Consider the following 26,473-nt stretch of genomic DNA (forward strand, 5'->3'; position numbering starts at 1 on the left):
CGTCGGTGGTGCTGGTGCTGGTGCTAGATCTGCAAGCTGCTCCAACCAATGCAACCAAGTACTGGTTCAGCTGCGTGTGCGCGAGCACCTGAGAAGGATTAATTAGTGCGTACAGTTAGTAGAGTACACAGCCGTTGACGCAGTACAAAATCCAAACAATATTTCATTATGGCATCGAGGTAAAAATTCAATCCAAGCTCGTACGTACGTGCTTGTCGAGTTGACTTCACTAATGGCACCACACATGCATGTTCCCCAAAATGCTAAACCTAGGCCGTGTTTGGTTCATAAGTCATAGGACTTTTCTAGTCTCAACTAAAAAGTCCATAGTCTCTAAAAAGTCCCTAGTCCCTCCTTAGAGGTTATTAAATGATCATGTTACCCCAACGAGATACCCAGCACGGAGTCGGGCACACCTCCAAGAAAGAAAGTTAGGGTCGTGCCTCTCGCCGGCGCCGGCGCAGGTCCGCCTCGTCTTCGGTGGCCCTAGGGCCATGTAGGCGCGGTGGATCCTGGCAAAGGCCGGCGGGAGGGCTCCGTTTTTAGTCGTTCTTTTCAATCTTGTTAGGGTTTGTGTCGTACTCATGAAGCCGAGACGGCGGCGGCTCCCTGAAGATGGAATAAAGGTCTCCCTGCCTAGCCCATGTTCCGGCAGTGCGTCTAGCATCGTTGGTGGACTTGCTCGGATCTCGTCGTTGTTCGTCTACGTTCGTGTGTCTTCGGTTTGGATCCTTCCGATCTACGTTATTTTTCATCGGCGGCGGTTGTTGTTCTGGGGTGCTGGTCCTATGGGGCCTTAGCATGACAACTTCCCGACTATCTACTACAACAAGTTGTGCTCGGCTCCGGCGATGGAGGGGCAATGACTGCGGCGCGCCTTCGGCTCGCTTCGGTGCTTGTAGTCGTCGCTAGGTGGTCTACGAATCTGGATGCAATTTTTATTTCTGGTATTCGTTGTACTTCCATGATTGAAGATGAATAGATTGGAAGTTTTTCCGAAAAAAAATGATCATGTTACCCCTAGTATACAGAAAAATAATAAGCAAACAACACCATGGGGCGGCGGGCAATGGGTGCAGGAGGGGCATTGTTGGAAAAGTCACAAAATAGACTGAGAGTCTTCTTCATTTAGTCTCAAAAGGCAAGTTTTAGTCCCTAGTAGTCCCTTCCGTTTGATTAAAAAATCTCTAAGAGGGACTTTTTCTAGTTACTACACCAAAAAATTTCTCCTTAATCTCAACCAACTCACCCATGAAGAATTTTCTCCTAGATCCTTCGACTAGCTTTGGATCCTGGGCGCGCACAGTAACTAATTAAGCTTTACTAATTAAATCTGAGCCGTTATTCTCGCGATACAAACCCTCAGCCTTGATGCCAGAATTGGATCCGCCGCAACACCTCTGAAAGTCTGGATACCGGTTTCACTTAGTTAATGCCACTGGATCGGAGGCTCAAAGAAAGCTCGATCAGATTGATAGAGTAGGGAAGTCACAATTTCTGTTTCATCAAAAAAGGATTATATGGTGAGCAAAATTATACTCCAATAAAACTCATTTTGATGCAAAATCTAGTTTTATTAGGCATTGGTCATCTAGTCATCCATAAAAAAAAATGAAACACGGGGCAACCGCATGGTCTGAAAGGCAGTGTGGGGGATGTCCACTCCATCAAAGATATAGGTCTTCGCGTGGAAGCTTGTGATGAATTCGCTGGCCACAATGGAAATTAAAGTTTCTAGGAAATTAGAGAAATCTGACTTGTGTTTCTTATGTGGAATGGACCGAGAGGACATGTTCCATGCATTCTGGTTAGGTTTTGGCGTACCAAGCGTGCAGAATTTCAGATGTCGTTGGTTGAAGTGGTGGACACCGGCGCTGATTGGCTGCTTAATCTTTGTGTAACTTTGATACGAATGAGCACCTCCGGCTGCTGATGACACTTTGGAGAATATGGCATGTACGCAATGAGATCACACATCAGAATGAGCCACCACCAATATATGTTTCACAACGCTTCATATCTAGCAACATCAACTTCCTCTTATGCTTACATCAACCCCCCATGGAAGACGGTTGCCGAGGGAAGATGATTCTCACATGCAATAACGCTGTACGCAAGAAGGAGAAACAAATTTATAGTACATATCAGCGGAGGGGCTCCTGATCGATGGACCAGACATCCAGACCTACACCTGGATATGGAACAAGCTGAATGTAGATGGGGATTTTACTGTGGAAGCAGAGACAGAGGGGTGGGCATGGTCCTCCGAGATGAAGAATGCTCGTTTGTTTTTCTTCATGTCGTTTCCTGCACGCTTGTACCGGCACGGTGGAAGCTGAGCTCTTGGCCTGTATGAACAGTATTGCCCTTGCTCACAAGTGGATTTCAAAGCCATTTGTTATTGATACAGGCTCGAAGATAGCTGCCAAAGCGTTCATGCAACGGGAGCCCGTCCGGTCAGCAAATGCATCTACTGTTGGTGAGATCAAGGGTCTCATGCAGCAAGATAGGGATGTTATTGTTTCGGTCCACTATTACACCTGACCTCTATTAAGCCTCCCAAATCGCATACGAAACATCAGAGACGCTTCAAAATAGAACCGTTAGCAGAAATATATAGGGAATGTCTAGGACACATCTAGATGTGCTCTAGTTATTGCACATCTAAGTGACTCAATCAAACATAAAAAGGAAAAGGAAAAGGGAAAAGAAAATACCCACATGAATCTCTATGTAAGATCAATGACAATGGACTTAGATGTGCAATACTTATGGCACATCTAGATGTGCTTTATCAAAATTGATATAAATAAATATTGTGTGCGATAGTTGGGGCATCACGCACGGCCTGAAAATTTAAACTGTATGCGGTATAGTACAGATGGGTGATACGTCTCCAACGTATCTATAATTTTTTATTGTTCCATGTTATTATATTACTCCCTCTGTAAAGAAATATAAGAGCGTTTAGATCACTACTTTAGTAATCTAAACGCTCTTATATTTCTTTATGGAGGGAGTATCTGTTTTGATGTTTAATAGGCATTTATATGTTATTTTATATTATTTTTGGGACTAACCTATTAACCGAGAGCCCTGCCAGTTTCTGTTTTTTTTTGCCTATTTTAGAGTTTCGCAAAAAATGAATATCAAACGGAGTCCAAATGGAATGAAACTTTTGCGATGATCTTTCTTGGACCAGAAGGAAAACCAGAAAACTTGGAGATGAAGTCGGAGACGCAATGAGGCGGCCACGAGGCAAGAGGGCACGCCCCTACCTCGTGGGCCCCTCGTGGGTCTCCTGACCTAGCTCCTTCGCCTATATATACTCTTATACCCTGAAAACACCCAGGGGAGCCACGAAACCATTTTTCCACCGCCGCAACCTTCTGTACCCGTGAGATCCCATCTAAGGGTCTTTTCCGGCGTCTTGCCAAAGGGGGATTCGATCATGGAGGCTTCTTCATCAACACCATTGCCTCTCCGATGATGCGTGAGTAGTTTATCACAGACCTATGGGTCCATAGCTAGTAGCTAGATGACTTCTTCTATCTCTTTGATTCTCAATACCATGTTCTCCTTGATGTTCTTGGAGATCTATTCGATTTAATATTCTTTTGTGGTGTGTTTGCCGAGATCCGATGAATTATGGATTTATGATCAGATATATATGAATATTATTCGGTTCTTCTCTGAATTCTTATATGCATGATTTGATATCTTTGCAAGTCTCTTTGAATTATCGGTTTAGTTTGGCCTACTAGATTGATCTTTCTTGCCATGAGAGAAGTGCTTAGCGTTGGGTTCAATCTTGCGGTGTCCTTTCCCAGTGACAGTAGGGACAACAAGGCACACATTATATTATTTCCATCGAGGATTAAAAGATGGGGTTTTCATCATATTGTTTGAGTTAATTCCTGTACATCATGTCATCTTACTTAATGCGTTACTCTGTTCTTTATAAACTTAATACTCTAGATGCAGGCATGAGTCGATCGATTTGTGGAGTAATAGTAGTAGATGCAGAATCGTTTCGATCTACTTGACACGGACGTGATGCCTATGTTCATGATCATTGCCTTAGATATCGTCATAACCTTTGCGCTTTTTTATCAATTGCTCGGCAGTAATTTGTTCACCCACCGTAATATTTGCTATCTTGAGAGAAGCCACTAGTGAAACCTATTGCCCCCAGGTCTTTTTTCCATTATATTGAATCTCGTTTACATCATACTAGTTTCCGATCTACTATTTTGCAATCTTTACTTTCCGATGTATAAACAAAAAAACCAAAAAATATTTACTTTACCGTTTATCTATCTCTATCAGATCTCACTTTTGCAAGTAAATATGAAAGGATTGACAACCCCTTTATCGCGTTGGGTGCAAGTTGTTGATTATTTGTGCAGGTATTCGGTGACTTGTACATTGTCTCCTACTGGATTGATACCTTATAGTTCTCAAAATGAGGGAAATACTTATGCTTCTTTGCTGCATCACCTTTTGTCTTCAAGGGAAAAACCAACGCAAGCTTAAGAGGTAGCAATGGGTTGAAAAAAAGAATCGTTTTGCGAAGTTGTTAGGTATCACCCACCGTTTAGAAAAGAAAACTATGTGCAATATATGACCCACAACTTATGGGGACCCGTGTGTGATTATGTACATAGGGTTCACACCTGGCTACAGTATCACTCCCCTTCTCCACTCATACAACCCCCCTCCCCCCCTTCTTCCTCACTCTACATCTGCTAGTCTCATTTGTTAGTCTGCCCAAAGTCGTGAGCTCGACGAGAGTGTCGCCATGACGACTATCCCCGCAGCATGCACACTTGCGAAACACACCGCACCGCCACCGGTCGCCTTTGCCTCCAGCGCCATCAAAGTTTGCTCGCCAACTGTCTACCAAGCCTGATTGGGGTTTTCTCATATGGAGAACCAATTAAGCGATACTAAATAATCTTCATCCATATGTGTCTTAGATTTCATAGTAACTCCATCTGTCGCCGCCGTGTTCAAAACTAGTTCGAGGGTTTTTATTTACTAGTATGCAGGGAAACACCTAGTCAGTATGGCCTCGGCCAGACGATGAAATTGTTCAATATCAACCTTCCAGAGGACGTCCCGTCACGCACGGTTTGCATCCCTCTGACCCGGTTTTGGTTATTCAACAAGCCATGGACTGATTTTTTCTATTTCGTACTAATCTGGATGCGATACAATTGACTGAATACATCTGATGATTTTGCCGAGTACGACATAGTTCTGCTTTAGGATAAATTGGGAATATTGACCACTTTACAAATATAGTAGTGCTAATTTTGGATAAAAGGAACCGTGCAGATTGACTTCAAACTGTAAATCCTTTCTACAATATATATTAGGTAATTTATTGTTCTACTCTTCTATGAATATATCACTCATATTTGCATTTTTTTTATAGCAGGTAGCTCATATTTGCATTACAAAAGTTATACAAATTGATGGTAATATCACGAAATTTGCATACTAATGTGCTCATATTTTTTGTTATATCTCTTTTTATATTTTTGTTCTTAATTTCAGTAACACATTATATATCTTAATAACAAATATACCAAATATTAATTAATTATTTATTTCCTGCAGTATATCCATTGCTTTTTTTTGCGGGGGTAAAAGGATTGTATTACTCTTTTTTTTAAGAAGGAGCAACGCGCTTTATTTATGTCTCAATGTTTAAAGGGATACAAAGATGATCTGGTGGATCGATGAGCCACAAATGTCGGCCAATATCAAGGGTAGTAGCCATTCTAGCTAATCTATGTGCCTCACCATTGCTAGCGCGTTGCTCGTGGACGAGCTCACAGCTTTGAAACTTCTGTTTCCTTTCGTTGATCTCTTGTAAGATCATGCAGTATTCGCCGAGATGGATTGGACTCTTCAGGTCGTTGATGACTCTCAGACAGTTAGATGCAACACGCACTTTATTCACAACCAAATCCTCGGCTAGAGCAAGTGCCTCCCTACAAGCAAATGTCTCCAATGTCGCTGGTTCAGTCAAACCATGAAATACAACAGCCGAGGCCCCCCAAAAAAGTCCGGTCTCACTCCGGCATACAACGCCCACTGCCCCAACGTTGGATGACTTGGCCACCGCACCGTCTACATTTAGCTTTGCCTCTCCCATTCCCGGTGGGATCCAGGCCTTATCATGTGTTGTAACCGAAGCTCTTGCAAGTCTAGCAACTTGTTGTCTCGCTGGGATCTCTTGAAGCTCCTGCAGAAACTTTATGATGAATTGATGTGTGGATAGCGGGCTCTGTAGTTCGTGTTCGTGGATTGCCTTTCGCCTAGCCCACCAAATAGCCCACAATGTAACTAATACCGAGATGAATTGGTCCTTGCTGAGTGTTCTGCAAAGGTTAAACAACCACAGCTTCGGGTCGGTCGTCTCATCGCCATAAACAGGAAGCAACGAGTCATCGTCTCGCAATGACCAAATGCACTTTGACATATTGCAGTCCAGCAAAGCATGTCACCATGAGTCCACTGCAGCCCTGCAAATCGGACACACCTCCTCGTCCGTCATGTGCCTCCGTTTTCGCTCCTGACCCATGGGTAGCGACGCCCGTGCAAGTCTCCAAACAAATATTCGTAACTTGGCCGGGACCTTAACACCCCACAACATCTTCCACTGACGTTCCTGTTGTTCTAAATCCGAGCTACCGAGCTCCCATTGAGCCAATTTTCCCTTCTGAATTTTGTCTCCACCACTAGACGATAACAAGAACGTACTGAGAACACCCCACTCTTTTCATACTGCCACGCATAGAAGTCCTTTTGTTGTTTGTAGCTAATAGGAATCTGACGTACTATCTCTGCATCCATGGGCAACAAGTGATTCTGTAGGCTCTCTTCATTCCATGTTCGTGTTGCGTGTGATATCAACTCCGAAACCAGTGTCGGTGGATTAGCTGAGATCGTACTGACCGGTCGCATATTGTAACTACGTGGCAGCCAGTTGTCATTCCATATGTCAGTATCCTCCCCATCACCGATCCGTTTAGTCAGCCCCGTCTTGAGAATATCCCGCCCTTCACAGATGGATCACCATATCTGGGACGGCCGTGATCCCACTTCAGCAGCCAGAATATCGGAGTTGGGATAATAAACAGATTTCAATATGCGGGCACTGAGTGAGCTTGGGCCCTGGAGTAATCTCCATGCCTGCTTTGCTAGGAGAGCGAGATTGAAAATCTCCATGTCTCTAAAACCCAAGCCCCCCTTGTACTTGGGCATGCACAATGTCTCCCACGAGATCCATGTTGTTTTCCTTTCTCCTGCTCTACTACCCCACCAAAATTTCCATATCAACATCGCGATGTGCTCGCACAAGCCCCGTGGCAGCTTGAATAAGGACATAGAATATGTTGGTAGTGCCTGTACCACCGACTTGATTAGCACTTCCTTCCCGCTGCTAACTAGGCATTTTTTTCCATCCATCCCTGCACATGTTTCCACACTCCGTCCTTCAGACAAGAAAACACGCCATTCTTCATGCGTCCTACATCAGATGGGAGACCCAAGTATCTCTCATTTAAGGATTCCTTTTGTATGTTCAGAGTTGCCTTTACTGTATCTCTGCAAGTGCCTGGGCAGCCTTTCCCCAAAAACCGGAGGATTTTTCATGATTTATACGCTGTCCAGATGCCTGGCAATACTCATTCAGAATTTTATTTAACTGAGGAGCATAGTCCACCGTTGCCCTGCTGAACAGGAGACAATCATCAGCAAATAGGAGGTGATTTACATATGGCGCTGTGGGAGCAATTTTGATGCCCTCAAACATCCCCTCCTCGCTAGATTTTTTGAGCATGCATGACAACCCTTCTGTTGCTAATAAGAACAAGTACGGGGAGATGGGTTATCCCTGTTGATCCCTCGAGAAGGTGAGAATTCGTGGCTGGTACCTCCATTAAATAACAATGAGAAGGTTACTGATGTCACCCCTCTCATCACTTGATCCACGAAAGAATTACAGAAACCCAATTTCCTCATGATCGCCTCCAAGTACGCCCACTCGACACGGTCATAAGCTTTCATCATGTCTAGCTTCACCGCACAATGACCGTTCTTCTTGCTCCTGTTGTTTTTCATAAAATGAAGGCACTCATATGCTGTAATAACATTATCCGTAATCAAGCGACCCGGCACAAAGGCCGACTGTTCTTCAGAGATAATATCCGGGAGAATCTGCTTCAGACGGTTAGCCAGTACTTTGGAAGCGATTTTATAAATCACATTGCACAGGCTTATAGGCCGAAACTGAGACAGTAGTGTAGGGTTTTGTACCTTGGGAATAATTACAATGAACGTCCTATTGATCTCCTCTAGGGAGTCCCCCCCCCCCCCCCCCCCCCCTTCAACACTCGAATAACAATCTTCGTCACCTCCTGACCACACAAATGCCAATACTTCTGGAAAAAATGCGCTGGAAAACCGTCGGGGCCCGGTGCCTTTGTAGGGAACATTTGAAAAAGAGCATTCTTCACCTCACCCTCGGTAAAGGCCTTCCAAAGTATTCCGTTCATATCATTTGAAACTTTACAAGGTACATGTGAGAGGACCTCTTCCATCCCTATGACCCCCTCTGACTCATAAAGTTTTTCGTAAATCTGCACTGACATATGCTCGAGTTCAATGGGATCCTCACAAACAGTGCCGTTTGGTCTTGTCAAGCGTTGCACCCGATTTTTCTTCCGTCGGTTGGATGCTTTTTGGTGAAATTTTTTAGTGTTTTGATCTCCCTCGAGCAGCCATTGGATCCGTGCACGTTGACGCCACATCACCTCTTCTCTGGACCTTAGTTCAATGATTTTCTGTTCGACTTTGATCTCCTCATGTGATGCACTAACTCTGGCTGGATCTTCTCTCAATACCGCCAGCCTCTTCCTTAGCCCATCAAAGCGTAATTCAGTCCGAACTACTCCGAAAGTGTCGGCTCCCCAGCCCATCAAAGCCGATGCCATATTCTGTAATTTTTCCTTGAGCTGCACCACTGTGGATGCATGCGACCTGCCCCAAGCTTCCTCCACCAGTGCCTGAAATCCTGCATGCCGTTCCCACATGAGTTCATAGCGGAAAGGCTTGGACTTGCCTATCCGTTGATTGTGTGCCTCCATGCTATTGAGCAGTAGTATTGGAGAGTGATCCGACTTAATAGCGTGAAGATGACGGACTGAGGCTAGCGAAACAAAGTGCACCACTCCGGCGTTGCTAGAGCTCGATCTAGTCTGACTCTGCAGTATGCCCCATTCTGAATTTTACGCTCAAACAGTCGAGCCCGCTGTAGCCCAAGTCAGCCAGTTGACACACGTCCACTGCATCTCTGAATGCGTTTATCTGCCCCATGTCCCTCTCATTGGGCCCAAATTGTTCCTCTCGGCACAAAATCTCATTAAAATCGCTGATACATAGCCATGGGAGATCGCTGTCAGCTTTGAGAAAACGCATCATGTCCCAAGTTCGATGCCTCATGCTCCTATTTGCCTCTCCATACCAACAGGTCAGGCGCCAAGTTTCCTTCCCTCTCTCCTTCACTTCCATATCTATACGGTACTTGGAGAAATTCCTAAGCTCCAGCTCAAGCGGTCTCTTCCAATATATGCAAAGACCACCACTTCTTCCCGAACTTCCAACTCCATAAGCACTCTTGTAACCCAATGTTCCTGCCAAACCCTCCATACGAGTCTTCGCGATTTGTGTCTCCACCACGCAAAGAATCGCCGGCGCACTCTCCCGTGCGAGATCGCGGAGTTCGTGAACTGTCGCGGGGTCGCCCAATCCTCGACAGTTCCAACAAAGGATAGACATTAGGCCCGGCGGTCCTCCGCAAGGGAGGCCGCCGATGTTGCCATGTCAGATTCTGAACTTTTTCCTCCTCCACCCTTACTCTTTTGTCCCTTTGTAGGTGAGTTCTCCGACCTGCTCTTCTTCCGCTCCCGAGGTGGGACATATTCGTCTATGGCCTTCCCTACACCATGATCAGGAGGCTTCTTCCTTGTGGGATCCGCCTTGTTCATTACTGGTAGATGAGCACTTAACCCAGAAACGGCCTGCACCATCCGGAGCGACCACCAGCGCCCATGATTCTGCGTGATCATCTCTTCTCCTCGAAAAACCTCCTCCTGTCTCTCGTCACGAACTACCACTGTAGTCTGGACGAGGTCACCAACTCCATGTACCCCCGATGGATTTCTTCCGAGAGTAGCCATAACTGAACCCTAGTCCGCCGAAGAAGACGGACTGTTAGATAAGCCCTAGTCCTAGCCCCCGCTGCTGGCCAGCAGAGGACGTCCGGCAGGGAAGAAACACTCAACGACGGCGACGCCGCCGGAGTAATGAAACCCTAAACGAGATTGTATTACTCAAGAGCACACGAAATCATCCCTACACAGACTAGGGACATTAGCAGGTCCAGAGCGGAGCCAGACCACAGTATGATTCTCTGTTCAACCGAAGTTTGCTAACACATGACTAACATTATTTTGCTCTCTAGAGATGTGAGTAACACAACACTCCCTTGTACCCATAAGACTCTTTACTTCCGAGACCGCCATCGCATGCTGGGAACAATCCGGTCCTTTTGCCTTGATCATCTACACGGCCTGCATACTGTCACACTCCAGGATAATTGGCAACTCCGTCCACTACAAAGTTAGGCCGAGTCCTTCCGTGCACCCGACCAACTCAGCGTGCAATGGGTCCGGGCATGACCGAAGCGAACGGCATGCAGAGAAAATGATGGCGCCATCGTGTCCGCGCAAGATCATGCCGGCACCGGCGCTTCCATTCTCGTATGAGAATGACCCATCCACGTTGAGCTTTGCCCAACCTTCCGGAGGCGGGCTCCACTTGCGCTGAGACTTCCAGCTAACGTCCACATGTGATATTGGCTGCTCCGCTCCCTCTAGTTGGATGACCATCTTTCCTTTGTCCCGGTCCCCGGCCGGGTATTGTTGGATCCCCAACAGTGAGGTGATGTAGCTTTGAAGGAACCGTCGGGACACCTCCATGGGCGGCGGTGTCTTGTCATGCTGGATCTCGTTACGCACGTGCCAGCACCTCCACATAAGCATGAGGACTCTGAGGCGGTCACCCTCGTCACACTCCGCGATGAGATTCAGGAACCACTCCGGTCCTGTATTGCGGATTGATTTAACATCAGGTATCCGTCAAACTTGCGCCATGGCTTGCCACAGATCAACAACTCTTGGGCACCTGCAAAACACATGAAACTTGTCCTCGTGCTCGAGACCATAGAGAGGGCACACGTCAATAAGCTCCATCTGGTGTGCAAATTTATTTGCCCAAGTTGCGAGAGCATTCGTAGCCACACGCCAACCAAAAACACGCACCTTTGGAGGAGCAGGGCACCTCCATAAAAATGCCCAGATGGCACGTCGCCCGTCCGGTGCCCTGCTCGCCGCGACTGAAGAGGGATGCAACTTGTCCTCGAGCGCCAGCCGGTACGCAAAACGTACGGTGAAGATACCAGTATATCCCTTGCTTTCGCAAGAACAAGTTACTAGATAAGTTTTTGCCTAATTAAATGAAGACTACCATAAGATTATATTTCGGCCAAACTATGGATATAGGTTCGAAGCTCATCTAAAGAAGATAAAGAAGGTCATCCCTATTTTTATATGGTCTTTTGGATGAAATTAGCTAAGTGTTACAACTGAATGCTGACACTAAAGTGTCTTACCAGAATTGGGAATGGAGAAACAAAGACAAAAGGGCCAAAACGTGAGGGTGGATTGGAAAAGGACTACATTTTGTAGTGGAAATGGCTCCATAGAGATATCTACGGAGATGTCCTTGATGACCACATATGCATGCACGACTTCAGCTGCTCATTAGATATCTCATCTGGTGCCATCCAGGTAGAATCTCCCTGACCTTCATACTCGAACATACTGCGGGCTCGGGCTGAGAGTGGCCGAACCCGACTCTCCAGCCATATCAGTGTAGATTTCGGCAGACCCTTCGGTAGGGTGTCGTGACTAGCCAGAAAGCACAGAACAAGAGTCTGCTTTTCCTAGGTTGAGGCCCTCGTGATCGAGGTAAAAACCTGTTATTGCTCTTATTGTATTGATTGGATGGGGTCTACAGAATACAAGGAAGATCTTGATGATTGTAGGTATACCAAACAGTGCAGAAAAGTGTATCTATAACCCATCCTTGTATCAGGGGCTAGGGTTATAGAGCCCTAGTCGGTATCTAAGGCGGTTTGAAGTTTCCGTGACGATCAGCCTCCTTGTCTTGTATGGCAAGGATGCCAGTTTGTTCCTTATGGTGGGCCCAAGGGCCAGTCTGGAGAACGGGGCGTATAGTGGCTGGGGGCCCTAGTTCGACCATATGGCGTCCGGTGTCCTACGGCACCCCTGGACCGTGGAACGAACCATCAGTAGCCCCTGAACTGGCCCTAGGACGTGGCAGTTTCTGGTCTAGGATTGAACTGTGCGCCTCTTCTTTCGGTAGCTTGACGAGGTCTTGTCCGGTTCATGAAATAGTTAAAAAAATGGGGTGCACGCCTCCTCGTCCACGAGCAACTTATGACGTGATCCGCTGGTTTCTAGATATTGTAGAAGATTACATCACCGATTTGATGATAGCTAAATTCTGACCTCGTTTTTGTCGAAGGAAGTTCTGGTCTACGTTGGATCCTTCTCCACGAAGCCGATTTCCCATTACTTACTTAGAATCTTGATGGCACATGCGTGGGTCCGAGGCCACATCAGACCTGGCCTAGGGTCTAAGCTAGACCAGTCTCTCCAACTACCGGCCAGAGGGGAGACATGACAAGTCATGGGCCCCACTTAGGCCACATCCAATCACTCGGAGGGATGCGCCCGAATGGTGACGCATCGGACATAGGTCCTACTCCCTCCATTCTCTTATACAAGGCCACTATCAAAAATACATTTTGCATCAATACAAGGCCACCAACAGTAATCGAGGCAAAATTTAATGTTGTTTCCTCGTACTAGCAACTTTTTAATACGTACATGCATGTAGTCATAATGACACTCCACCACTTCCTTTCCATTCATTCCTTGCATGCTTGTGGTGCATTAATGATCCCGATTAACTAAAAGAAAAATTGACTTATAAAGGAGTCATTAAATTTTATCTTGGTACCTGTAATATGAGTTTGTGGCCTTGTATAAGGGAATGGAGGGAGTATTAAGGGTGTGATGCCTCGATTATTGCATCTAGTGGGGATACGACAAAGATATTCATCCACGCGTCATGTCATTAACGGCGTTGCCTTGCATCCCCTGGGGGTTTATAAGATGAACTACGCCGAAATGTGCAACACTTCTCCCTTTTCTGCTTCTAGTTTCTTCTTCCTCGCGCTCCAGCACCCATTGTTGCACTATCCTGCTCAAGTTTTTCCTCTGCTCACTGCACCACCATCCACCAATGGCCTCAAAATGAACCAAGGCTCGCGGCGGCGATGACACGAAGGGCAATGATTCCGACAAAGATGCTGCTGCCAGCAAGGGAGCTGCCAGCGGCAAGGGCAAGACCACCACCGCTTCGAATATGAAGGGTAAGTAGATGGCTTCGACAACAATGGTGGCACAGCTCAACACCCTTGCGGTGCTAGGCTATCTGCAGCCGCAATATCACGTGGCATGGAAGTCCCCAGTGAGGCGGTGACGGCGATCAGTGGCATGGTGGAGATCATTCCGTCGACGCGTGGCGTTGAGTGGGTTCTCTTCATGGCTTTCTCGGTGTGAGGTATGTTACTGCTCATCCACGAACTCGCCTGTGCATGCTCTACTCTTACCTTCTGGAACTTTACCATTTAACAACGAAGGGGATCCTGCTTCATGACGTTGTGCGAGTGTTTCCTGGGAATCCGGACGCATTTCGGCCTCTGGGGCTGGTAGTTTCAGGTTAAGATCCAAACCAATGGTGCCGGGATTAGGAGATTAGTGAAGAAATGAAGGCGCAAATGTCAACTGTAGGATTAGGAGATTGTTACAAAGGCAAAAGAGGTCCAAATAATACTTTCTTAGTTTTGATACAACCTTTGATATGAGTATTTGGTGCACTCATTATCATCTGATGAATTAAAGATCGTAAGAAATAAATATTAAATGCTAACTATGTACCTTCAAGCGACTTTGCATCAAGTTACCGTTTCTCAACACAAAATCTAAATGGATCCATATCATTCTCACCACATATTTGTACAACCAGGATGCTTACTTAAACTCTATAGCTCCTTATTGTTCTTTTCCAGGTAGAGGTATTCTATCGGTGCTCCATCCTGAAATCTATTGTGTACTGCCAAGTCCGTGAGGCGTAGCGCTCACTGCTCGACCATTTCTCTACTGAACTGTGAACAATAGAGGTAAGATATTCGAAACAAGCGGAAGTCCCTTTGATTCTTGATTTCTAGCATACATGGGCGACTTGATTAGTGCTGCTACTGTATGAAAGATGCATGTGAGCACTGATGCCGGCTGTTTGCCATCCTATGTCTTTTTTGCTGCTAGTTTCAGAAATAATCCTGCATGAATGGCATCAAAACTGCTTGATGCTATCTCTCGGGCAAAGTAGATGCTAGTTTGTTTACTATCTGTACATCAGGTCTACTTGATGCAAGTGGCTTTTTTTGCTTGTCTCTCTTTCACATATTGTTTGTTCTTTTTGAATGTGCAGGTTATCTGTACATCAGGTGATCTTTGTTGCTGGAACCTGTGAGATAAAGTTTATGTGCTTTGAACCTCTTTATGTGCTTTGAACCTGCAAGATACAGTTCTGTATACTGTTGTGTGAGATAAAGTTATGTACTTACGTGTGAACATGGGAGATAAGTTATTGAGATGTGTTGTTTTGTATAATGTTACGCGAGATAAAGTTATGTGCTGGCAACATGTGAAATAAAGTTTTCTATACTTGTGTTGTGCTGGCAACATGTGAAATAAAGTTTTCTATACTTGTGTTATTACTTATCGTGGGAAGGAAGTACTGTTACTATTACTGATTTAACAATATTGACTGTAAATAAAATAGGGCTTGGCCCAAGCACTATTGGATTGTATAAAGGCCACGTCCAGAATTTATATTGCACCGAATACTTGGGCTCTTAAAGGCCATGGCCCAAACTATATTGGAGTCGTTTCTAAATAGAGCTATATAAATTTTAGATTCTAAAAAGGTTGAGGCCCAAAAAGAATGACGGTAAAAGGCTGCATCCAAATATAAAATAAAAGGCTGAATTGTTGGGCCAGACCCATTTAGCTAATCAAAGCACATGGAAAAAAAATTAAATGGGCTGAATTGTTGGGCTCGGCCCATCTAAAACACCTAATCAGACCGGGCTGAATCTTGTCAGTGACCTTTTCAATTGGTCGTAATTTTGCCACGTCAGATTGCCACGTCGGATCCAACGTGGCCTGGGCAGACAGCCAGTGACCAAAACAAAAGGTCATGGGTTCAACGACCTTCTGTTTTGGTCGTAAATGTCTACGACCTTCTCACAGAGAAGGTCGTTAATTTCAGTTTACGATCGCCACCTTTTGACCTTCTGTTTTTGGTCACAAAAAGGTCACAAATGAAATACAATGACCTTTCAGTGACCAATAGTCAAGGTCACAAGTTGACTTATTTTTTGTAGTGAATTTGAATTGTCAATATGAGTCCTCTTCGGTTCCTACCGGTTCCTACCGGAGAGGACTCATATTGCGGCCACAAATTTTACACATAGAGTTCAGTGAAGACCAACTGGTTATGGTAGTTTCAGAAATAACATATTAAGGTGGTAAACACCCTGTTCATGGAGTGAGGTGGGACTAAACTTGTGGGCTAATCTTAGCAGTAGCGGTTTTCTTTGAAGCGCGCTACTGCTAACTTCTATAGCAGTAGCGTGGTTCGGTATAGGACGCTACTGCTATAACTAGCGGGGGGGGGGGGTCATGGCAATTATAGCAGTAGCGCGGTTTGTGATGGATGCGCTACTGCTATTTTCCTTTCAGCAGCGCATTTTGATATCACGCGCTGCTGCTAAATAGCAGTAGCGTGGTATTTTAAGGAGCACTGCTGGTAAGATTCTGTGTATAGGCTTTTTCCTAGTAGTGTTTTGGTGGGCCCAAAGGCCGATCTGGAAACCGGGGGCGTATAGCGGCCGGGGGCCCTAGGCCGACCATATGGCGTCTCGTGGCCTACGGCACCATTGGGCCGTGGAACCATCAGTAGCCCCTGAACTGGCCCTAGGACATGGCAACTTCTAGTCTAGGATTGAACTGTGTGCCTCTTCTTTTGGTAGCTTGACGAGGTCTTGGCCGGTTCATGAAATACCTAAAAAATGGGGTGCACGCCTCGTCGCCCGCGAGCAACTTATGACGTGATCCGCTGGTTTCTAAACATTGTAGAAGATTCCAGCATTGACATCACCGATTTGATGATAGCTAAATTCTGATCTCGCTTTTGTTGAAGTAAGTTCCAGTCTACGTTGGATCCTTCTCCACGAAGCCGATTTCCCATGACTTAATTAGAATCTTTATGGCACAGGCGTGGGTTCGAGGCCACATCAGGCCTGGCCTAGGGTCAAGCTAGACTACTCTCTCCAACTACCGGCCAGAGCGGGAGACGTGACAAGTCATGGGCCCCACTTAGGCCACATCCAATCACTCGGAGGGATGCGCCCGAACGGTGACGCCTCGGGCATAGGTCCTATTAAGGGTGTGATGCCTCGATTATTGCATCTAGCGGGGATACGGAAAATATATTCATCCGCATGTCATGGCATTAACGGCGCTTCCCATGGGGGTTTATAAGATGAACTACGCTGAAATGTGCAACACTTTCTCCCTTTTCTGCTTCTAGTTTCTTCTTCCTCGCGCTCCAGCACCCATTGTTGCACTATCCAGCTCAAGTTTTTCCTCTGCTCAGCGCACCACCATCCACCAATGGCCTCAAAATCAACTAAGGCTCACGGCGGCGATGACAGGAAGGGCAACGATTCTGACAAAGATGAAACTCATGGGCACTAGCACCCATGGTTTATTGATATAGGAGAAAGCATCCCTTGTGAGAAACCAGAAATTCGTCCCCGACGTGGCTCGAACCCTGGTTGCTGGAGACGCCACTGCGCTCCCTTGCCACTAGGCTATAGCCTAGTTCTCAACGATTCTGACAAAGATGTTGCTGCCAGCAAGGGAGTTGCCGGCGGCAAGGGCAAGAGCACCACCCCTTCGGATATGAAGGCTAAGTAGATGGCTTCGACAACAATGGTGGCACAGCTCAACACTGTTGCCGTGCTAGGCTATCTGCAGCCGCAATATCACGTCGCATGGACAAGTCCCCTGTGAGGCGGTGACGGCGATCAATGGCATGGTGGAGATCATTCGGTCGACGCGTGGCGTTGAGTGGGTTCTCTTCATGGCTTTCTCGGTGTGAGGTATGTTACTGCTCATCCATGAACTCGCTTGTGCATACTCTACTCTTACCTTCTGAAACTTTACCATTTAATGACGAACGGGATCCTGCTTCATGACGTTTTGTGAGTGTTTCCTGGGAATCCGGACGCATTTCGGCCACTGGGGCTGGTAGTTTCAGGTTAAGCTTCAAACCAATGGTGCCGGGACCTGCGTGTGCCATGGAGCCGCCATCAAGCAGCGATCCGGATCAGGGTACATCAAGTGCTCCCTGCCAGATTCCAACAAGAAATGGTAGCAGACCTGGTTTTACAGCATCTCCAACAGGCGTGTCAAATTTGCGGTGCATTGGAAAAACCGTCAGTCTCGCCCGCGAGTGGTCGCGCAGCGCGCTCTGGCAGGCGCGCGAAATAAATTGGTCTGCAAGCGGGGAAAAGCGGCAGCGCGCACGGTAGTTTTGCTGCACGATGCCCAGCACGCTGGTTAAAAGCCGCACGCCTGCACCCGCCAACCGCTAGAAACTTCCCTCCCGCCGCGCATTCTTCCCCCGCCTCTTCCAGCGCCCCCCTACCCCCCGCGCCGTCGCGCCTTCTCCCCCGGCCTCTTCCAGCGCCTCGCCACCACCGCGCCTTCTCCCCCCGTCGGTTCCAGTGCCCCGCCATGCCGCCGCGCGCCCGGAGCAGCTCGGGCTACCGCGGCATCTGCCTCCGCCCCTCCGGCATGTATTACGCGGAGACCCTCTCTGGCGATACACGCCTCGGGCTCAGAACATCGACACCGCCCACAAGGCCGCCCGCGTGTACGATGCGGTGGCGTGGCGCCTGGAGCGGCCTCTATCGCAGATGAACTTCTCTGACGTGCGGACACGCCAGCAGGCGCATGATCTCGCGCCTCCCCCGTGACTAATCGGCGACGAGGATCGCCGCCTCCTCATCGCCGAGGCGAACGAGCACGCCATGGCGGTGTGGTGCGAGCGCTTCCCGCAGGGTGTCGCCGCCGAGAACGAGTTCTGGGCGCAGTGGAGGGCGAAGCGAGTCGTGCGTTGGGCTGACAAGTTTGCGCGGAAGGAACTAGCGGAAGGCCAGATCGACATGGGACGTGCATCGTCCTGGGACGATAAAGATTCTCGGTGGCTCGACGCGCGTTTACGTCGTCGGACTACACCACCGAGGAGCACGAGGAGTAGTCTAGCATCGTTTTATCTATTTTGATTTAGCATCGTATGAAGTTGCTTGTGGTTTGGGGCTTGAACTATGCTATGAATTTGAACTATGAACGCTTCCGTATGTCTTGTTTCATATTATTTCCAAGCGCCGGCTGGGCGCGTGCTGAATTTTACCACGCCCGATGAAGCGGTACGACGGCGCGCTAAATTTTGCAGCGTCTGGAAAAGCAACCACCCTCCCACGTGCGCTAAAACGCTATTTCGGGGCTACAAAATTATTTTAGCGGCGCCTGTTCGAGATGCTCTTACTGCATGGACGTCCTGGTGGGCGCACCAGCCATGCCCGGCCTTTTCGCTTTCTCGCCGGAGCCAAAAAGATGATGGAATTCAGACTAGGATCTGTAGCACTACAATGAGAGGAACTCTGTACTCACGGGAGACATGGTGGAACACCAGGGACGAACACACGAAGCACACAGGGTTTTGCGACGCGTTAAACTTAGTGTCTTTTCTCTCTCTTTCCTTCTTTTCAACTGGGAAACAAACTGAGCGATATTCCAACATGCACGCGCTAACCCACAGCTTCGAACTGTGGACTCACTCGTACGCTACAGAAACGTAAACACGTTTTGGCCACAACGTACGTGGACACAGCACGCTTCTCACGGAACCAAACATGCACGTACAAATACAGTACATGTGATCCTTATGTGACTACCACATTGCTATGGAAACTTGACAAGTTTTAGAGATGAACATGGAATTGAAAGCGCCAAGATTAAACACCATAAAGAGAGTAGTAATACCACTGTACTTCCTTGTTTTATTTATTATTTTGGTCATACATTCACTTCATACAGTGTTTACCATCAAGTACAACCCAGGTTCATCAATTCTTTGAGGTATTGCAATGTTTTAAATAAAATACTAGTCTAATTACACTTATCCAGCGGCCTCACAAGTACGTGAAGACCAAACTTAGGTTTCAGAGTAAACATATCAACGGGCGCATGCACATAGTCAGGGGAAAGTGTGAATGAGAACTTCTGGAGCATCAGGGCAAGCGTCGACTTCGCTTCCAACATAGAAAAATTCTGACCAATGCAAGACCTTGGTCCCATTGAAAATGCTAGCAGGCCGTGTGGAACCTTTGCTGCACGCGTGATCCCATCCTTAAATCTCAGTGGCTTGAATTCATCTGCGTCATCACCCCAAACCTCCTTGTCGCGATGCATAATTGGAATAGGTATGACAATTGCCATGCCTTTGGGCAGTTTTATTGATCCCACTGTCATATTGGTCACGGTTTTCCTTTGCATAAAAAGAGCAGGCGAGTAGAGCCTCAAGGTCTCGAAGAGCACCATTGTCATCTGCAATATATAGTTTGTTATCGTTTGCTACAGGTTCTAAGATGCTATAAGAGAATCACAAAACATTAGAGTATGAGAATCTACAGTTATCTGTTTCTTGCCTCTTTCAGTTTGTTGAGCGCATTGGGGTTAGGAGATTCCCTCCCAAATTCCTTACAGACCTCTTTTCGGAGCCTATCTTGCCATTCAGGGTATATGCTGAGCAAATACACCGACCATGTGAGGAGAAGAGATGTGTTTTCATGACCAGCGAAGAAGAATAGCTTGCACTCATGTATGATCTCCTCCAGGCTCAAGCTGAGATCCTCCTGCTTCCCTCCTTTCTTGGTTTCGATGCAAGAGTCAAGCATCACACCGAGCAGATCATTTCCATATTCACTAGTTGCCAATCGTGGTTGTATGATTTGTGTGAGTAGGCTCTTAAGCTTTCTTTCAAGCATCCATTTGCGCTGATTCCTTTCAGTAGGAAGATATCTGAATTGAGAAAAAAAAACATCGACGATGCATAAGGACCACTATTGTGTATCAAAATTGTTTCAACAAATGAACGGACTATGTAAATTAGCCGGTGTACTTTTTTATCTACAAGGTATAAATTCAAGGAATGTGAGATTTTTACTTGAATCCTGGTATCGGCACGTCAAGGAAAGTTTCCATAGTGATCCCCAACAGCTCAGTTTGGGCCTGGAAGACTTCATTTCCTAATTTGTAACTGCTTCCAAAGATGGCATATGATATATTATCAACTGTTAGCTCACTGAAAAATTTATTGATATCTACTTTTGTTTCTCCATTGTCGTTTTGAGATGCTTGATCTTCCAACTCCTTGGCCATGCTTTTGGCAAAATCCAACATTGTTTTTGTCATCATCTGTAATGAACACAAAATGAAGTAGATATTTCTATAGTTTGGCATTCCTGAAAAATGTTCCATTGACGATTAACACACCAATGACACTGATATTAATACTCCGTGAAAATAAATTATGTAAAATGCTATTTTAGATAAATGTATACATTTTTACGGAAACATTATAAAATATCTACATTGACATATAATTGTAACCACGGTATATTCATAAAAGATAATACTACACATATACTCCCTCCCATTCCTAAACATATGTCTTTTTAGATATTTCAACATGGGCTACATACAGATGTATATAGACATATTTTAGAGTATAGATTCACTCATTTTTCTCCGTATGTAGTCCATATTGAAATCTATAAAAAAAACTTACATTTAGGCAGAAAGGGAGTAATTATTAGCTAGAGAAAATCCAACATTTTCAGTGTTTGTGGTGTGGGTTGAAATGATTGTATACGCCATTGTAGTAACTAAGGGTGTAGTTTTTGGCCTAGAATGCAGCTCTTAACAAAATTCAGAAATAGAATTAATAAATGGTACAATAAGCATCTGTGTTTTAGTTTAATATGTGGATACACATAAATTAGCAACCAATAAAATCAAATTTTGAAAGGTACAATCTAGATTCATATGTCACAACACATGGCCTGCAACAAGAGTTTACATAATGTAAGCTAATGTTTTTAGTAAACACATATTGAAGACCCGGGTTGATGGCTAGTGAATTTCAAATCAGAATTCCGCTGTTTTATATTTCTGCGTTGCTGCTAAGACTGCAAGTGTTTTTTCGCGAAAACAAAAAAAAAGACTGCAAGTGTTTAGCTTGACACAACACATCAAGAGATCCCGGTATTACCTTTAGCTTATCAATAGTGAAAACAGGGTTGATTATCCTACGATGGCGCACCCAATCCGCGCCTTCCATAAACCCGAGTCCCTTACCAACCAAAGCCAAGAGAGTAGGGTGTGCATCATTCTTCACGAAATGTCCAGACTTGCTTGAAAGGATTTGCCTTGCCAATTCGTAGTCAAATATGCAGATTCGGGGCTGTGGCCCATGCCAGTAGAGAAATGGTTCTCCTGCAAAGCATCGAAATAATATAAAAGTCTTTACCATGTGACTTCAGAGAAATGGATCTTCACGAAATGTCCAAGACTTGTTTGGAAGTTTTCTTAGCTATATACTGAACTATTTCTCAGACAAGTTACTGGGTGGCATTTCGTAGTCAAATACCCAAGCAAGTTACTGTGTGGTAGACTTCTGGATTTATGTCCCAGGAATTATAACCTAAAATTCTTTATGTTTCTCCCCCAAAAAATTATGACTTCCCTTTCTGTTGCTTTATCTTTGTCAGCGCGCCTGCTTAACTTTTTTAGGAGAAGTGTAGCTGTTTAACTGGGGTTAAGTTTTGTGTTGAACTCTTTATATGAAATTATGTATTAGTTACGCGAAAGGTGCATCTGAGGTGCAAAACGGCCTAAAGGCTGAAATTTATGCAAATTCATTAAACATCCCATTTTAGGTTTGCCATGTGGATAAAATTATTTTTTGCCATGGAAGAATAATGTAAAATATGCTCTGTGTCTGTTTTCCTTTTGTTTTGAGGGAAGCTCCGTGTCTGTGTGGAATCGGGAAGGTTCCCGTCTGCTCCGGCATGCTCCGTTGGATGGGCATGTCGACGGCGCGCGTAGTGGCGCAGATTTCTTCTATAAATCAGCCGGCTTCGTGGAATTTTTTTTCTGAACAAGAGAAGAAACAAAAAACAGAGCACTTTAACCTACTGGGCAAAGGGTAATAAGCACAATAGATAGTACCATGTTGACCCCTCCATTTGAGGTAGTGGGGCGCGATCCGCGGGAGGTACTTGTGGTCGCCGACGTCCAGCACCAGGCGGTCAGTCTCCTCCTTCATGCTCCTCACGTCCTCGTTGCAGCCTTTCAAGAAGCTGTAGGAGGGTCCATGGATCCCCTGCTCTCTGAACCACTTGCTCATGGCGTACGGCCTCCATACGAGGCGCACGACGGCGTAGTCCCACAGCTGCGTCGCGGCAACCGCAAGCAGAGCAAGTACAACTAGGAGGAGCACAGCAAGGAAGGCCATGGGCGAAGCGAAGAGGAAGACGATGTAAGTGGGAGCTGTGTGGTGTGGCTGCAGCTGCAGCTAGCGACACAAGTAAATAGGAGTATCACCACTGGTTCAAAGCGACAGCAGTACGGTTCGTGTCCTCGTGGGATACCTCTCGTCCACATGCATCACCTCGGGCACTGTTGCTAAAACCGACAGCAGCCAAGATTTTTTAGCTTTGTGGATCAGGTTTGCAGACGAGTAACGCCAACCACAGGTGATTTTTGTTGGATAAGTTTGTATTTTTTCTAATTAATTCAATTCATAAATAAATCATGACGATATCAGTGATAGTATATCAATCACATGTTGATTTCTAAACATGCGAGCGCATACTAAGTATGGAAGGAAAACATATATTAAAATAACAAGTACACCTAACAAATGAACCAGTAAGTACATGATGGACAAATCGTTACCCTCCAATTGGCCATCACGAAGCTGCGGCGCCGGCAGCAGTGTTTCCATCGGTCTTCTTTACCATGGCGGTGTCGGAGAGGTCGAGGATGTAGTCGAAGTAGCGAATGAGACGAACAACAGTTAGCAGTCGTGTTGACACGCTCCCAAAAACGTAATCGCCAATTTTCATTGTATTTTGACATGTTCTAAATACATGTATATTTTTAAATTACTTTGTTTAATTTTTAACAATGTCCATTGTGTATTTAAATGTTTACGAAATCAACATGCGACACGACGTTGGAGGTGGAAGAACAATCTGTTGGAACCACAGTCCTAGACCCATGTGAATGGCGAGAGATGGTGCTATGATATGTCGAGTTAGGCCACACGAAGCTACCGCCCTTGGGGGGGGGGGGGGGGGGGGGGGTGATATCGACCTCGAGTCTTGAGCACTATCCAAGTATCCAACCAGACAATGGTCGATCTCAAGATAGCACTAAGTAACCATAACCATGATATGAGGTACCAGTCGCAAATCTAAGGGTCAGGCTTCGCATGGCTTGAGCCTACCCTCAAAAATCATGAATTATTTTTTTAGTAGTAAGCCTCAGCATATTTGGCAGGCCCAGTCCAAGAAAAACAGGTGCAGCCGGCCCATCTAAGCCAACCAAGTCACACAGAGCCTACCCTGCATTTCCGTCCTAGATTCGCTGTTGTGAGGTACTATTAGGTTTGCAAAGCACTAGTAGAAAAACACCTAATAGTCCCGGTTCGTGAGGGCCTTTAGTCCCGGTTCATGAACCGGGACTAATGGGCCGTTACTAATACCTTCACCCATTAGTCCCGGTTCAAACTAGAACCGGGACTAATGTGCCTCCACGTGGCTCTGTGCGCCGAGCCCAGTCAGGGGGCCTTTGGTCCCGGTTGGTGGCACCAACCGGGACCAAAAGTCCATGTTTTTTTTTTGGAAATTGGCTGCTTTAGGGGTTTTGGGGGTTATTTTTAGGTTGTTATATTAGCTAGCTAATAGAGAGAAGTGTCCTCTCTTATATCTTCGTCCTTGGTTTACCAACGCTGCTGCTATATATGTTCATTTTACCCGCTGATATAATAACTCATGCATGCTCGCATACATCAGCATATATAATAACAAGTACTCGTCCTACTAATCATGCATCATCATACAACTTCTACTCGTTATTAATAATAAGTCATACGATCATCATCCTCATAGTCATCGAACCCAACCCTACATAATTGTTCTTAACACATGATCATCAGTATCAGGTAGGACCTAAACACCCTTAAGGTAAAATAGCATAAAACAATATAGACCCTGACTCTCCATTATGAAGAATGGCGATCATCCTGTCTCCAATTTTTGCCCTTCGCTGAATGTTGCTTCCAAGAAGCTCCTTACGACTGTCCATACATTTTTTCCATTCTTTGATTCTCATGTCTCCACTTATTTTAGAAACCCGGTATGGACAGTTGAGATTCGTAGGACGACCTGGTTGTATGTTCAAAACATGAAGGCTACCGTGTGTATACATCAGATGAGGCACACAATCATTCGGGATTATCTGTTGAAAAACATAGTAATAACTTCGTAGTTAGCAATGATATGATGTACTAGTTTTAGAAGTGTGCAAAAAGATGCACGGATGTTGTAATAGTACAAAAATCTTACCAGGGTATCTCCATGGTAGTTACCGTAGTTCAACACGTGCACTAGTGGCACGTATTGACCATAATGTTGAGGAGTTCGATTGTAGACATTGTAATTCTCAAGATCAGTACAAAATGCGACCAGATGATTTTTCTCCTGATAAGTTAGTTCGGAGCCTTCGGTGTAGTAGGTTCTGTCTACCATCTTCCGCACATTCTTTGAAGAATGAAAATAAGCTGTCAATGGAGAATAAGTTGTCAACTATTTTGAAATAAACAATATAAATTACTTAATAACTATGTTAAGCTCACATGGGGGAAGAATTGGAGGTGTATCCACAAGGACGAAAATCGTAGGTCTCTCTTGCTCGATTGTAGGATCACCAAGATCCATGGTAACAAGCATACCCTCATCAAAACCATACATCTTGCAAAGTGCTTCCCAATTTTTGCAACCAAAATGGGTTACACTCTGAGCATTGTACAACTTTACTTGAAAATCCACACCATGATGGGTACTTAGGATAATTTTTTTGGTTTCGAAACTTTCATGGTCTTCAAAACCCATCCTCTCCAAGACATAGCGTCTTGCAAAGCATGGGATAAGCTAGTCGAATTGGAAAAGATGAAAAATATTGTCATGATTAAAATAGTTGAAGTCATGAGTAATTACGAAAAAAAACTATTATCGTCGGTTGCGTACCGTATGAACATCGAAGGTCTCCTCGAGCTTAATGCTGAAGCGACGATCTTCGTCCAGCACAATGAACCTGTCGCAGATACCTCGGTCGTCGTGGCACCAGTCGCACTCCCCCGGGCGGTTTTCGTCGTCCGATGAGTACGACATTTCCGGCCTACGTTCATAATTCAAATATTAAACTAGATCATTATTATTAATCACGGGTTGACTATCGATGATCGATGTACGTAGCTCCTCCTTTCATTCCCGAATGCATTATTATATCAAATTGTCTAGCACACGGGAATGAAGGAGAACTTATCCAATATGAGCATTCAATAAGCAAAACCAAATCATAAAATAAGCAAAACCAAATCATAAAATAAAGTATAGTATTCAAATTAACATGCATTCAATAATTATAAGCAAAAGTACATCATCTCTTGGTGTCCGTACATCGTCGAATATTATCACTAATATAACTAGAACCGTAGCGCCCACCGGGTATCGACGCGAGCGGTGGACACCCAAAGATAAGGAACCATCACAGGATCATAGCTCCAGTGAGATCCCTGAAGAACCTGCCAGGTATTGTCGAATCTGCCCTCCAATGCAACCATGTAGCGACGGACGTGCTCGTCCTCCTCGCTGACACGGTGACGTACCACCTCTGCGGTGTCCGGATGCCTCACCACCGTCACTGGCCCACGCGACCGCCACCAAACAAGGATCGGGTTAACAACGGGCTGCCTCCTCACC

General features: G+C 45.6%; 1 protein-coding gene across 1 annotated transcript; it reads right to left on the reverse strand.

The window, feature by feature from the left end:
- Positions 1-19,392: 19,392 nt before the first annotated feature.
- Positions 19,393-22,989, reverse strand: LOC123064363 (cytochrome P450 709B1). Its single transcript, XM_044487854.1, has 5 exons — positions 22,656-22,989; positions 21,697-21,920; positions 20,590-20,840; positions 20,072-20,444; positions 19,393-19,970 (listed from the first exon to the last, which is right to left on the reverse strand). The coding sequence occupies exons 1-5, from the start codon at positions 22,939-22,941 to the stop codon at positions 19,533-19,535; spliced, it is 1,572 nt and encodes a 523-aa protein (XP_044343789.1). The 5' UTR covers positions 22,942-22,989; the 3' UTR covers positions 19,393-19,532.
- Positions 22,990-26,473: the final 3,484 nt, after the last annotated feature.

Source organism: Triticum aestivum, chromosome 3B, assembly GCF_018294505.1.
Source record: "Triticum aestivum cultivar Chinese Spring chromosome 3B, IWGSC CS RefSeq v2.1, whole genome shotgun sequence".
In the NCBI taxonomy this organism is placed as follows: Eukaryota; Viridiplantae; Streptophyta; class Magnoliopsida; order Poales; family Poaceae; genus Triticum; species Triticum aestivum.

Coding starts and splice junctions, on each gene's coding strand:
- LOC123064363 (XM_044487854.1), bottom strand. CDS start 22,941: ATGGCCTTCCTTGCTGTGCTCCTCCTAGTTGTACTTGCTCTGCTTGCG. Junction 21,921..22,655: donor CAAATGGAGGGGTCAACATG/GTACTATCTATT, acceptor GATGCTTTGCAG/GAGAACCATTTCTCTACTGG. Junction 19,971..20,071: donor CGCTCAACAAACTGAAAGAG/GCAAGAAACAGA, acceptor TATATATTGCAG/ATGACAATGGTGCTCTTCGA.